At 54.7% G+C, this 13,795-nt stretch overlaps 5 protein-coding genes across 5 annotated transcripts; 3 read left to right on the top strand and 2 right to left on the bottom strand.

The window, feature by feature from the left end:
- Positions 1–2,595: 2,595 nt before the first annotated feature.
- Positions 2,596–3,748, top strand: M409DRAFT_24099 (glycoside hydrolase family 43 protein; the record flags this gene model as incomplete). Its single annotated transcript, XM_033807087.1, has 3 exons — positions 2,596–2,776; positions 2,828–2,937; positions 2,999–3,748. The coding sequence occupies 3 exons, from the start codon at positions 2,596–2,598 to the stop codon at positions 3,746–3,748; spliced, it is 1,041 nt and encodes a 346-aa protein (XP_033666701.1).
- Positions 3,749–3,959: 211 nt separating this feature from the next.
- Positions 3,960–6,124, bottom strand: M409DRAFT_67136 (uncharacterized protein; the record flags this gene model as incomplete). Its single annotated transcript, XM_033817275.1, has 2 exons — positions 3,960–5,397; positions 5,448–6,124. The coding sequence occupies 2 exons, from the start codon at positions 6,122–6,124 to the stop codon at positions 3,960–3,962; spliced, it is 2,115 nt and encodes a 704-aa protein (XP_033666700.1).
- Positions 6,125–6,223: 99 nt separating this feature from the next.
- M409DRAFT_24097 (uncharacterized protein) lies at positions 6,224–6,654 on the top strand (the record flags this gene model as incomplete). Its single annotated transcript, XM_033807086.1, has 4 exons — positions 6,224–6,291; positions 6,352–6,383; positions 6,433–6,497; positions 6,586–6,654. 4 exons carry the CDS (start codon positions 6,224–6,226, stop codon positions 6,652–6,654), a joined length of 234 nt encoding a protein of 77 aa, XP_033666699.1.
- Positions 6,655–6,943: 289 nt separating this feature from the next.
- Positions 6,944–7,912, top strand: M409DRAFT_67135 (uncharacterized protein; the record flags this gene model as incomplete). Its single annotated transcript, XM_033817274.1, has 2 exons — positions 6,944–7,464; positions 7,531–7,912. 2 exons carry the CDS (start codon positions 6,944–6,946, stop codon positions 7,910–7,912), a joined length of 903 nt encoding a protein of 300 aa, XP_033666698.1.
- Positions 7,913–8,354: 442 nt separating this feature from the next.
- Positions 8,355–12,143, bottom strand: M409DRAFT_24095 (uncharacterized protein; the record flags this gene model as incomplete). Its single annotated transcript, XM_033807085.1, has 1 exon — positions 8,355–12,143. The coding sequence occupies one exon, from the start codon at positions 12,141–12,143 to the stop codon at positions 8,355–8,357; it is 3,789 nt and encodes a 1,262-aa protein (XP_033666697.1).
- Between the last annotated feature and the right edge of the window lie 1,652 nt (positions 12,144–13,795).

Genomic DNA, 13,795 nt, shown 5'->3' with positions numbered 1-13,795 from the left:
CTGGTTTATAGGTTCAAAGAACAAGGCCTGGCCTTCATGATGGAGAAATCAAATGATTGTTCTTGTCGGTCTTGTTCCGAATTTCCCCAATCCTTCCAGGTTGGTATGTTCAGCGAGGGGTATTGTTTTTTTCGCCACATTCCTCGGAAGGGAAGCTATCGTGTCTTTCTGAGTTAAAAAGGGTGGAACGGAGTGACTGCTGTGATCTTCACTGGACCTCTTCTCCGCCTGTACATTTACCTGTTGCGCAGACTGTCATGTCCCATGGAGAGACGTCTAGGTCTACGAGCTTGTTTGCTTGTCAGAGGTTAGGTTGCTGTGGGCTTTGCTTGCTGGCTGCTTCTGGGACCACCACCGGTAAGCATGTGGTGGGAGCCGGTCTCTTGAGGCTTTCTCTTAGCCATCTGTTCTGATGCGTCGGGTACAGGAACTGTTGTGTGGAGGAGGCGGCAAAGTGCGCTCGAGCCGTGTCCGTGTCCGTGGAGTGTTCGGGGTTTGTTGCTATTCTTGAGGCTGTTGTAGTGCTCGAGGAAGAGTTGGAGAACTGGCGTGTTGATAGGATTGGTTTCATGTGAGTAAGGAGATGAGAGTAAGGTTTCTAGAGGTGCTCGATGGAATGATCGGGGCGAGAGAGGGAGAGAAAGAGCGTGAGTACTTGATGATCAAATTGGGGTGCGCAGGACGGCATAGTGACTTCGTGGCGAACAGAGAAGATGAGGATGGTGATAAGAAAGATCTGACGTTCTGAACCTACCATCAGAGCTGTCAAAATATGATTTGTCCGTCGTCCGACACAGGAAAAGCGTAGCATTGTTTTATGGGACGGTGGACACGATGCAAACAGCGATCGTTCAAGAAGTCATTCATCGAGCCTGAGTCCAGGTCTTTGCAAGCTCTCGCCATGAAAGCCTGAAGTGGGTGGCCGTCAACACGCTACATCATCGTGCTGCTTCTTTCTCCTGCATCGTGCATATAGCTGACGATGCCTTGGATCATGTCGGGACCAGCACCGTCAATCCGGGTTTTATTGCTGTGCGCGTGGGTCTTGTTATGTGAATTGCAGAACATTCAGCCCTATCAGAACGAGTGTCCGCTTGGAGTTGCTGCCGTCAGCTTGAAGGAAGGGCGGAGCCATGATGCAATGAGATGTCAATTTCGTATTAAATGCGGCCGAGGAGGGACAGGCAGCTCGTTGACGTCCGTCTTTTCGCGATTCTCGGATAATGGCTTTGTTGCGAGAGGTAGAGCAAAAGAACCTGTTCAGCTGTCCCTGCGAACTTGCCGAAATGGTAGACGCCGTCGAGCACTGCCAGATCCTCGAAAGCGAAGCGTGGCCGAGGGCATTCCTGTTCCTGAAGAGCTGAAACACGCTGATACTGCATTTAGATAAAGCCTATCGTTTGGCTCGTCCAATTGCTTGCAGATGCGAGGAATCCCTCCGACTCCTTCGGATTCCTGGTGCTGGTTTCTTGCTTTGCACTGCCGTCTCGAGTCTTGGCTTCTTTTCAAAGCGTCATGTCATCGTCGAGGCCACCATCGCCGAGGCATGTTTTCGAAACCCCTCTGTAGTCGAGAAGTATTGGATGCAGTGGTCACCAGGACAATGACGCAGGCGCGAAAAGATGGAGAACACGATGCAAGAGGTGAAGTCGGAGAGATTGTGCGCCAACCAAGCGCCTCCCCGGAAAAGAGATCGGCGCTTGGGCCTTGGGCTCATTCTCGGCAGCGGCAAGTGGAGCGATGCGCTCAGCCTTCCACTCCAACATCACCCGCCCATTCTAATCAAGTCTTAGTTAGCCTCGCCAGCTAATTAGGCGGGCGAACCACACGTCCAGCCTATTCTCGACCTCCTGACCCGTCTTTTGACATCAACAACGCACACATGTCATCGTCATTCACCGACCCTTCCTCTTCTTCTCCACGATCTCTTCCCTCCATCGGGAATCTGCAGTCCCACGTGAGCATTCCCTGGCGAGCGTCATACAGCAGATCGCTGTGCAAGGCCAGACGAGAATCACCACGCAAAAGACACGGCCCAAGAGAGTGGGTTGCGATACTTCACTCACACGCGGACACGTGTGAAGCGCGCGCGCCCTTTCATCATCATAGGCTTGGGCCTCTCAGCGAATGGAGCCCAGTGCGCCTTGGGTCTCGTGTTTCATGCCTTGCACAGCCGGCTCGCAAACCCTGAACTATACATATGACGAGCCTCGAGAGTTTGGCTGTCTTGTGCTTCGCCCATGGCCCCCATACGGAGGGTTCTTATGTCGATCCATCCTCTTCTGCAGCAGTTCTTGGATCATGTCCCGTCGCTGTCATCCACCAAGGAACTATGCAACTTGTTGTTTGTCGAGGTGGATGCGAGAGTTAGGTGCACGTGCCTCTATTGTCCTATTCACCCACAATCAGATGTCATTGAGCTTATAGGCACGGATGTCCGGCTTGTGTCGGCTGGTCGAGTATAAGTCCAACCTCTTGGTCCGACAAAACACTTCTTTCTGAAACATCTCTTCCTTTCTTCTTGCTGACAGCAACACGCACGGCATTGGCTAGAGTTTGTTCCATTCGATACATCTTCGGTCCTCGACTTTCGCTATGAAGCTCCTCATCTTACCAGCTTCATTGCTATACCTTGCCTTCACCACCGCATCGCCTCTTGCAAAGCGAGACTACCCTGCAGTCGGCGCCTGTTCCGGACAATGCTCTGGACGCCTTCACGACCCGAGTGTTGTCTACCGTGCAGACACCAAGACCTACTACCGCTTCGCCACGAATGGTAAGTCACCGACATCCAACTGCTCGTACAGCCTGACTGACGTCTCGACAGATGGCATCAACACCGCAACCGCCCCCCGCCTCAGCGGACCATGGACTTTCCAAGGCCCAGCCATGCCAGACGGCTCCAGCATCGACCTGCCAGGGAACCATGACCTCTGGGTATGCATGCACAACCACCCCAATCCCCCGACCCACCATCCCTGTCTAACACCGCAAATAGGCTCCCGACGTCTTCCACCTCGACAACACCTACTACCTCTACTACTCCGTCTCCCAAATGGGCTCCATGAACTCCGACATAGGCGTCGCCACCTCCCCCACCATGGACCCGGGCTCCTGGACCGACCACGGCAGCATCGGCATCCCCAAAGACTCGCGCTACAACAAAATCGACGCCAACCTCTACTTCCCGTCCGGCGCCTCCGCCCCCGTCCTCAACTTCGGCTCCTTCTGGCAAAACATCTTCCAAGTCCCCATGAACAACCCCCCACTCACCATCTCCTCCCCAACCGCCACGCACCTCGCGCAAAATACCACCACTCGTCCCGCAGGCCTCGTCTCAGGCTCCATGGAAGGCGCCTACCAATTCCAATGGAACGGCTACACGTACCTCTTCTTCTCCTCGGGAAACTGCTGCAACGAACCCGCCAACGCCACGAACCCGGACCAATCCCTCGCCCCATCTGGCGAAGAGTACCATATCATGGTCTGTCGCTCGTCCTCGCCATCCGGCGGCTTCGTCGACCAGCAAGGCCGGGATTGTCTGACCGCCAACGGCGGCACGATGGTTCTGGAGAGCCATGGCGACGTCTATGCGCCTGGAGGACAGGGGGTTATGTATGATCCGAATCTGGGCGCGCCGGTGGTTTATTACCATTACGTGCGGCCAAGTGTGAGTTATGCGTATGATGAGTTTTTCTTTGGCTGGAATCGGTTGAGTTTTGCGGGTGGGTGGCCGGTGGTGGTTTGAGAGGGACATGAGTATTGCGGATGAGGATGATGACTGATTGATTGATGGATTGATTGGTGATACCCTGGGTTGCAGCTTCTTCGGGAAGGACTAGCAGCGAGAGATACGAGAACAAAGCCTCTAACGAAGACACGCGCAAATGAAACGAGCAAAGCTTTTCTGCATTGTCGACCACTCCACACCGCATCCAACTCCTCTTCCTTCCACTACACTACACCTTCCTCCTAACCAACCCCTTCAAAAAATCAAAACTATTACTATCACTCTGCAACTCCACCCGCCTCCCCACACCCCGCTCAACCACCTCCTCCGCAACCAAAAGTCCCCAATCCCGAGTGATGCCCTGAATCCTCGCCTTAACGCCCCCTTCACTCTCCAACGTCACAACCTGCCCGCTGTGCAGCCACATCTCGTAGTACTCCTTCTCGAACTGCAAGTCGAAGCCCACGACGCAGAAACGCGCGTAGAGGGCTTCGAAGGCGGAGAGGATGGAGGCGAGGAGTTTTTCGAGGGTGAGGGGTGGGAGGGGTTTGTTGGTTGGGAGGAGTCGGGAGAGGGAGGTTGTGGGCGAGGAGGACTCGAGGACGTTGAGGCCGATGCCGAGGATGAGGGTATAGTCTCCGCCCGAGTAGGAGGTGTTGACGAGGATGCCGCCGATTTTGACGTACGCGGCTGGGTCGGTGGGTGAGGCGGCGGGGTCGAGGGCGTAGACGTCGTTGGGCCATTTTAGGCGGATGGGGAGGGTTTCGTAGCCGCGGTCGTAGGTGCGGATTCCTTGCACGACGGCCATGGCGGCGAGGTATTGGACGAAGACGACGGGCGCGGAGCTGGAGAGCGTGAGGCTGTGTTTGAAGACGGTGCTGAACATTAGGCTGCCCGGTGGGGACACCCAGGCGTTGGTGCCGCGGCCGCGGGCGGAGATTTGGGTGGTTGCTGTGGCGGTTGTGCCGATGGGGAGGGTGGAGAGGAGCGTTGGGTTCTTTTCGAGGAGCGTTTGGGTTGAGGTCATAACTTCGCCGTAGAGGAGGACGCGGCCGTAGTCGCCGGCGATGCCGGGGTGTTTGGTTTTGTAGTGTTGGAGGTTGGCGAAGAAGGCGTGGTGGTTGAAGTTGGTGGTATCCTTCGGATCTGGTAAGGAGGTTGTGTGCAGGCTGAGGCGTGTGGTGATGGCATCAGAGTCGGGGGTTCTGTCGACGGTCGAATCAGCCTTGTTTTGCTCATCCTCGACTGGCTTGGCTTTGGGCTTGGTGGGTGTGGTGACAGCGTCGATGAGCACGTCTGCGGCTTTCTTGACAGGCGAAGGCAGAGCATCTTTCATACTACTCATGCTCCATCGATCATCATCTCTCTCGAGCTTGAACGTGTCTTGCTCGCCTTTGATGATCTGCTCGCCCGTTTCATCACTGATGATGCCCGCCTCTTGCCAGGATTGCAGCAAGTCCGTAATCTCATCGGGCTGGGAGAAAGAGAGATGTAAACGGGAGAGAGACGGTACCGCTTGATCCTCTTGGCTCACTTGGAGTCCAAGTTTGGTTAAGCACGCCTTCATGAAGTCTGTCCTTGACTTGTCGTCCGCTAAGAGAGCGTCCACGATCTTGCTGTAATCTGGGTTTGATGGTTCGCTGCGGTTCAAGTTCATGCCCGCGAATCTAGCACGAATCCATTAGCATCTCAATGACAAGAATGGGGCTGCACATACTCTGGATGTGGCCCAGTCAGAAGAGCAGCACCCTCCCCAACCTTCCGAAAGACCACAGCAGCCTTAATTTTGCCTCCCTCGACATGCAACTCCTCCTTGAAGCTCGCCAATACTTCCACACCCTGCTCTTGAAACTTCTCGGCATCGACAAAGACTCCGCCGCCATTGTAGTAACTCTTGAAGTGCTGTGTTGCCGCACTCGTCAGGGCATCTTGGTTGACCTGTAGCTCAACTGCCCTCGCACCCGCCTCGCTCTGATAAACGAAGCCCGCAAACGCGAGGCCTCTACAGGTTCCAGGAAAGAAGCCAAGTTCTCTATCCCCAATAACTTCCATGCCTTTCTTGCCGACTTCAAATTCGCATTTGCTCGCTCCGTAGTATCCCCCAGCACAGAGGCCGAGATACTTGCCGCCCATCTGGACGTATTGCTTTATCCTTCGGTTTCCAGCACCGTTCAGCATCCGACAATAGCCTGCATCTGCTCCACCAGGGAATACGAGCAGAGCACATGTCGCAAGCCATGGTTCTTTGAGGAGCTGGTCGGAAGAGATTGTTTGCACGGTGTAGTTGGGGCCGAGGAGGCGACGGAGAGACCAAGTGGCATGGCGTACAGAGGATAGAGAGGCTCCTGGGCCGGTGTATATGAGGACGTTGACCCTCTTGGTAGTCGAGGACATGGTGGCGAAAAGTGGTCACGTGTGGGGTTGATGTCTTTTTCGTCTCCCGTTTTCGTCCTTCAACGAATCATCAAAGATTTTGCGAGTTGTGAAATTGCAATGTCGAATACCGAGAAGGACAAAGCTGCGCCCGGGGAAGTCGAGGATGATGATGAGCCTGATGAATGGTGTGTTGAAAAGGATCCAGCTAGCTTTGGGGACCCGAGTCTGACTTCGAACTTTTGTAGGGACAAGCGGATCTTCAGTACCGGATGTGCTGGTACGGCGACCGACAAGAATCGCGTCTCATCAATGCTAATGTCTCATAGATGAAAACACCACCCTGAACGACTGCTTCCGGGACAAGAAGGACTGGAGAGCTTGCAAAGACGAGGTGAGTCGAGAAAAGCACCTACAATATGGTTCAGCATGTGTACAGGTTGGCTAGAGCAGAATGGCTTTTCTAACAGTTCAATGCCTAGATGGAGGCTTTCAAGCAGTGTTGGAAGCGGCAAGGCAATGACCAGAGGACCGACTCGAAAGATGTTTGAGGGTCGAGAGAAGGTGTCAACTGGTAGCTTTGGGCAAACGAGGAAGCTGGAGAACGGCGGCTCTTTTCTTGTCAACAATCCATCAATGCAATCAAGCGAGCACGCTGCACATTGCTAGGACTTTGTACAAAATACCAGTAATGTCCAATCAATGCAATAGTTCAAGACCCTCAAAGATTCACATGCTTTCTCCCCTCGGCAACGCCCGCACCCACCCGAAACCCTGCCGCGAACCTCACTGCATGTTTCATCGCATCGCCATAGCTCCCAAAAACCCATCCACCCTACAATGCCAGCACCCGCCTCAAGACGGGCCTTCTCCCGCCTCCTCACCACCCTGCGCACCCCCTCCACCCACCGCCGCGCCTTCTCCTCCATCCCCGCACGACAGCAGCAACAACAACAACAACCCCAACCCGCCACCACCCCATCTCCCCAAACCGCCGCCCAAGTCCAACACGACCTCTCCCCCTCCGACGAATCCCAACCCCTCCGCTCCCTAACCGAAGGCCTCTCCGACCCCCCGCCCATCCTCTCCGAAGATGAAAAACAAGTCGACTGGACCCGCTCCTTCCACGGCCTCTCCTCCTCGCCCTTCACGCCCGAGCAATCCGACATCTTGCAGCAGAGATTGGATTTCGATGATATTGAGATCAAACCCGATGGCATCGTGTACTTGCCGGAGATTAAGTATAGGAGGATTTTGAATCGCGCGTTTGGGCCTGGCGGGTGGGGGCTTGCGCCGAGAGGGGAGACGATTGTTACGGGGAAGGTGGTGACGAGGGAGTATGGGTTGGTTTGTGGGGGGAGGTAGGTCAACATGAAAATCATTCTCTATATATACAGAGGGACGTGTCACTGATATTTTAAATCTAGATTAGTCTCCATCGCCCGCGGCGAACAAACCTACTTCGACCCGGATGGCATCCCCACCGCGACCGAAGGCTGCAAATCCAACGCCCTGATGCGGTGCTGCAAGGACCTGGGCATCGCGTCTGAGCTCTGGGATCCGCGGTTCATCAAGAAGTTTATGGCGGAGATGGGGAAGGAGACGATGGTGGAGCATGCGGCGACGAAGAAGAGGAGGAAGCATTGGATGCGGAAGGGTGATGAGGTGAAGTATCCTTTTAAGGATATTGGGATGCCTGGGGCTGGGACGGGTGGGAGTGGGAATGGTGGTGGGGGTGTGGCGGCGCAGGCGGGGAGGGCTTATAGGACGACGACGAAGACGGCGGAGAAGACGGCGGAGAAGAAGTGAAGAGGGGGTAGAAGAGGAAGATATGCATTTGGATAATTTGTGGCCTAAACATGGCTTCAATCGCACGAGGCAAAAGAACCGCCTCCGAAGGGACACGATCCGGCCGGGACGAGGAAGGTAGAAGAGATGGCATGTATACCAGGTGTCTCGACAACGGACACCACAGAGCCGAGGATGGCTCACATTGTACAGAATAGACCAAAGACGTCGACCACTTTCAACTCTGTATAAACAATGCCTTCGACGACCAAGACAGCCTCGAGTGACGTGAACGTGACCGAGAATGTCAAATCTCAAATTTCAAGTCGCGATAAATACAGGGTATCTCAAAAAACAAACCCACACACACTCTCTCACTCTAAACATTCTAATCCATCGTACCAGTATCGCTGCACAAATCCCCCAACATCCCCCTACCCCCTCCACCACCCACCCACATCTCCTAATCCATCTCCGTCCCCATCCCCCCACCCTTCCCTGTACCCGCCACCCTCTTCCCCTTCTTCAACGGACCAACCTGCTCCTCCACACTCTTCCGCAACCCCATCTCCGCCACCGTACTCCCCGGACTCTGCGGCGTCTTAACCAGCGGCTCCGGCTCCTCGACCAAAGCCTCGGACACGACCGCATTCGTCTCCACATCCTCTGCATCAAACGTCGATTTCTGACTCGCTTTGCTCGGCGTCGCCGCTTTGACTTCCCTCACACTTCGCGGGGAACGCGGAGACGTAGGCGCGAGACCGCGGTGTCCGTCTGTGAACGACGCGGTCGATGGCGACGCGGGAGGGGTGGTATGCGAGGATTCCGGACGGTGGTAGGCGTTCTCGGGTTTCTTGGGCGGTGCAGGGTTGGGGTTTATGAGTCGCGCCACGAGGTTCCGCTCGTCGACCGCGTCGCTGTCTTCCCCGTCGGAGCCTTCGAAATATGAGTCGTCCCACACGGCGCTTTCTTGCCGACTCAGCACGCTCTTGCGCGAGCTGTAGGAGCCCTCGGCGCCGTGCCTAGAGACGTCGAGGGCTTTCAGTTCATCGCGGGCTTCGCGCGTTTCGCTCTGCGTGCGGGGTGGGATTTGTTTGGAAGTTTGGCTGTTGACTTGTTCGCCCGTGCTGGGGTCGATGGGCGCATCCATGGGTTTGGCGCGTTCGCGGGCGGGCTCGTCTTCGTCGCGGGTTCGCGCGGCGTGCGTGTCGGCGAAGTGCGTGTCGCAGAGATGTTTGACCACGGGCCAGCCGTAGGCGTTGGCGAACATGCGGCGGACGACCATGTTGTTGTGGGCGTCGGGTTCGAGGCGGACGAGGACTTTGCGCCAGCTTAGGTCGCGGTGGTAGGCGCGGGCGATTTTCTCTTCGACTTTCATGCCACCAGACTCTGTTGATGAGGCTGTGTCGTTGCTCTTGATGGAGACATCTGAAGTGTTGGATCTTTGACTCGATTTCAAGCTCCCGTCAGAACCAAAGGACATCAGCTTGGTGCCACTACGCTTTGCTGGAGGAGGTGGAATGTCTTCTGGGTGGTAGACACGATCGTGGAAGATGGTTCGAGACCGCGTGCTTGGATCTGTAATCCACTGCCGGCTAGGCAATGGAGGATGCAGAATATCACCAGCGGACTCGAAGATAGACGTCTTGGGAGGCGCCTGAAGTTCACCATTGGCCGAATGTGTCAGGCTGTCGCCTCGTGTCGCCGCTGGTCGCTTCTGAACTTGACCAGTGTGGAAGTGAGGCATGTGTGGTCGCATTGTTGGGTTATGGTACGTCTCCCCGTCGTGATCATCCGTAACGTTGTCGCTGCTCTCATCGTTTCCATGGTAGACGGTCTGGGCACGACGCAAAGCCTTGGTCGTCTTTTTAGACGTTGGTGGCGGCGCCTTGACCTTGTCAGGGGTGTTTGGACGGAAGAAGTTGAGAAAGCCGCTGAACATGCCCGCGTTCTGCTCTGGCGTGACCTGCTTGCTGACCGAAGCCTGAGGACTACTTTGGCGGGATTGTGGATCCGAACTCTCTTCTTCGTAGCTGATGCGGTTCGTCTGTCGCTTGTTGTCCTCGGCGGTTTCATCTTCCGCAGGCTGAGGCACAGCATCGCCTTCGCCTTGACGGACGTGTTCGTTCTGCTCGTCTTCTGAGTCCCCCGTTCGCTCTGCGCGGACATTCGGAGGAAGTTGAGAGGCGTTGGCTCCTATCAACTCAGCCCAGCCCCATTCAGCGACTGTACCGATCAGGCCGTTCTCACGCCGTGCTTTTTCCACCTTGCCCAGTCCTCGCCAATCCAAGAACAGGAGACAGCTCGTACGGAGAGGCACGATACCGTCATTGACCACATTGGAGTAGACCGTTCGATTGCGGAACATCTTTAGGACGTGATGAGCTGGACCTGTTGGCAAGATACGCAGAAGAGGCTTGGCAGTAGGATCCTCCTGCTTCTTGTTTGGGTCGTCCTTCTGGTTCCCATTTCCAAAGCTGCCCATCATAGCATTCCATCCTTTGCTGGCTATGGTGGGTGGCCGCCAAGTAAGACCGAGATCTTGACCAGTCCGACCGACCAGTCCGAAGTCAAGCGCGAACTTGACATACATGGGGTTCTCGTTACTCAGACCAAGCATTGGGGAAGCCATGCAGATGAAGTTCACCGGCTTGATTTGTTGAAAGAAAGTCGGGCTGTGCTTATGGATGTAAGCAATAGCGTAAGTTTGGATGAGCCCCCCCAAGCTGTGTCCAACAAACGATATGCTGGTGAACTTGTAGGGAAGATCCTCTGCTTTCTTGGCATGATTTGGCGTGTGTACGCTGCTCCCCTCGTGAGAAGGTACGCCATCTCGTTTGGCTTTGTTGTCGGCACTCGCAAAAGTGTCGGTGAATTTGCGCGTAAAGTTTTTCTTGATGGGCAAGAATGGCTGATCCGGATATGTGAAGCGCAGGATGTACTTAGCAAGCCTTTTGCCCAGGTATTGAATGCCATTCTCAGTCTTGACTGCATTGCCTGGGAAGCCTCGAACGATGGTCTCTTCTTCGTCGTCGTCTTCTTCTGGCGGCGCATCGTTGTCACGCTCTTCCTGTCCACCAGATAAGGGGGCGGTCGCGGTGGCGGTGTTTTCTTGGCTGCCTGTCAATTCCTCGTTTAGTTGCTTCGAAGGTTCATCCGATCCAGTCTCGGTCTCTGTCGTTTCACTCTTCTGCGACTCTTTATAGGCCTCTTTGCGTTTCTTGGCATCTTCTCTCGCCTGGGCGACAGTAGCATCAATGCTCTCCTTCAAGAATAACATGTCTGCGCCGATATTGCTATGCAAGCCATGCGTGACCACGACCAAATGAACCTTTCTCCTTTTGCGCTCCTTCTTAGGCTTCGTCTCCTCCTCTTTCCGTTCGACATTTATTGACTTCCTACTCTTCTTATCATCCTCGTCATCCCACGATGGCAACGGCGGCTTGTCCCACAGCGCCTCAGTATCCTCCACGACCAACCTCACAGCCTTCGAGTATACGCCTTCATGCTGTACGTGGCCCCGTCTACGTGCCTCCTTGCGCTCTCGTTCCGACTGCACTTCTTTGATCTTGCCTGGGCCCCCATGACCCTGACCCGCAACAGCCGCAAACCCAAAGTCCAAACTCCTCTCGTCTCTTCCAATGAACATTTCAAATTCCACAGAAGCAGAGTTTGAGAACAGAATCTGTGATGCAATCTCTACAATCCAGGTCACACTGCCCTTATCAGACTCTTGATTCTGCGAACTCTGTGTGCTCCTTCTCCGCCCCAAATGCGCCCCAGTCTCTCTTATCTCTTCAGGAACCAGCAACTTCGCAGACCAACTCCCACCAGCCTTGACCATAGGCTCATACTCCGGCACTCCATCTCGTTTCGGGTTCTCGACTTTATGGTGTGGGTTGAACGTCGCCGGGTAAGCCGCGACGTGTAAGGTGTAAGGACCATGGACCCAGGCCGCGCGCAACGGGATGGCGCATGTATTCTTGACTTTCAGATGCAAATGCGAGGGCGTCGGGAGGATGCGATCGTTGCTCGGGGTGTAGGTCAAGGTGTATCGCACGACTTCACCGACTTTGACGCTGCCGGCCTGGTGGACCAGCAACATGTTCCCGGGCTGGTGGAGTCGGCGTCGCTCGTGGACCGCGGGATCAGGCTGCTTGAAGAAGGAGAAGCCGGCGCACTTGGGCTCGGTCGAGTCGAAGTGTTGGTCGGGCAGCAGTAGTAGCTTGAACAGCCGCGGCTGGAGGAGCATTCACTTGTGCAACGCTAGCCAAAGTATGCTATCGTGCTAGGAGTACCGATCCAGTCTCGCAGGTCGCCATATCGTCTTTATGTTTGATCTCTCTTGAGTATGAGAGACAGGTGTTCGCGTGAGTGGGCGGGTCAGTGAAGGTCGTTCGAGACGGAAGCCGTCCATGCCGAAGAGGCGCGTGCCCTTCAAAACGACGTCAAGCTTCCAAACAAACTTTCGCCCACGTGCCTGCCGGTACCGCGGATCCTGTATCTGCCGCGGCCTCCTATCCGCGTATTTCGTAACATACATCCACCTCGCATAAATCTCGAAGTACGCATACGCTATTGAGGCGCAGTATCGTGGCATGCGTATACTTGAGAAAAGGAGAAACCAAACGTGGTTTGAGTGTAGCCGTACCTGCTGCATCTCTCCGGCATCAACAACACCCTTGGACTTCAGGCTTGCTCTGAATTTCCCATCCTCAACCACCTGGATATCGGGATTATATAATTATGCCATGAGCCTCCTGCTGGACCGCTCTTGGCTACTGGCTGACCGACATGTTGTCATCGAATCCTGTCAAGACTGGGCGTTCTTCCCCTTCCTTGTAAAGGATAGATTCATAGGCGTAGCGCAGAAGCACCTTACTTTCGTCATACGATGAGATACAGCTATACACAAGAGACAGGCCACACGAAGACAGCAAGAAACCACGTCGAGCCCCGATGGTCCTGAAAGCCCTCTGTACTCTGCTGAGATCCGCCGCCCGTCCTTGAAGCCCTACTTCCAAAACGCCGGCTCGTCCTCGTCATCTACGATTATCCTTTTCTTCCAGAAAGCCGGTTCATCCTCATCGTCGACGATTGCCCTTTTCTTCCAAAAAGCCGGCTCATCTTCGTCGTCCACGATACTACCACGTTTTTCTGCCCCGGGTTAGTGACCTTCACGATACAGTCCAGGACTCGTATGGACTTGCCCATGGGTCTCGCGTTGACGAGGAGAGCAGAGAAGCCGAGCAGGCATAGGACAGTAATGAACTTCATCTTCAGAGAAGTGCACGAGTTCCGAGAGTTTGAGTGGGTTTGCCTCTAAGTAACGTATCAATGTTGCCACTAATAAATACTCGCAGGCTCTTCACACATCTCCATTGCCAATGTTACATCGCAGCACCCTCAAAGTATACAACCAGGACGATGTCCATTTCTTGCATCGGACGCAACTTCATCACCAAGTTAGTAATGCATGAGCACGCAGTCAGATTCAACACTGAGCAGCTTCCACCATTCAGGACAACTTTTTCTAGTAGCTCGTTCAGTCACCGGTATCCTATCGCATGTGATTCTAAGTGCTCTTGATCAAGCGCGACCCCTTGGCCTCTTGTGGTATAGTAGCCCGAGAATTGCCATCGAAGGAAGGTGACATCCAGCTGATATGCATCCAGTGTTACCCACCGTGATCGTACATGCTTCTCGTTCAGGTGGCATTGGCCACCTCGAAAGCTAGGTAGGGCTCTTGCCGGCGAGCTGCCATCCAGCGCTTGACTTCTTCGACTGAGTTTCAATTCTTGGTCAGACCAAGCAGTCAACATCAGAACATTGCCCTGGAAAGACGAACAGAGCATGGAGAAAGACAGCGGGCATGCTTTGCTCGATCCCCATTTCGAGACACCA

Source organism: Zasmidium cellare (assembly GCF_010093935.1).
Source record: "Zasmidium cellare ATCC 36951 unplaced genomic scaffold M409scaffold_21, whole genome shotgun sequence".
Taxonomy (NCBI): domain Eukaryota; kingdom Fungi; phylum Ascomycota; class Dothideomycetes; order Mycosphaerellales; family Mycosphaerellaceae; genus Zasmidium; species Zasmidium cellare.
The sequence above is the reverse complement of the archived record's forward strand: the minus strand, read 5'-3'. Positions and strand labels throughout refer to the sequence as shown.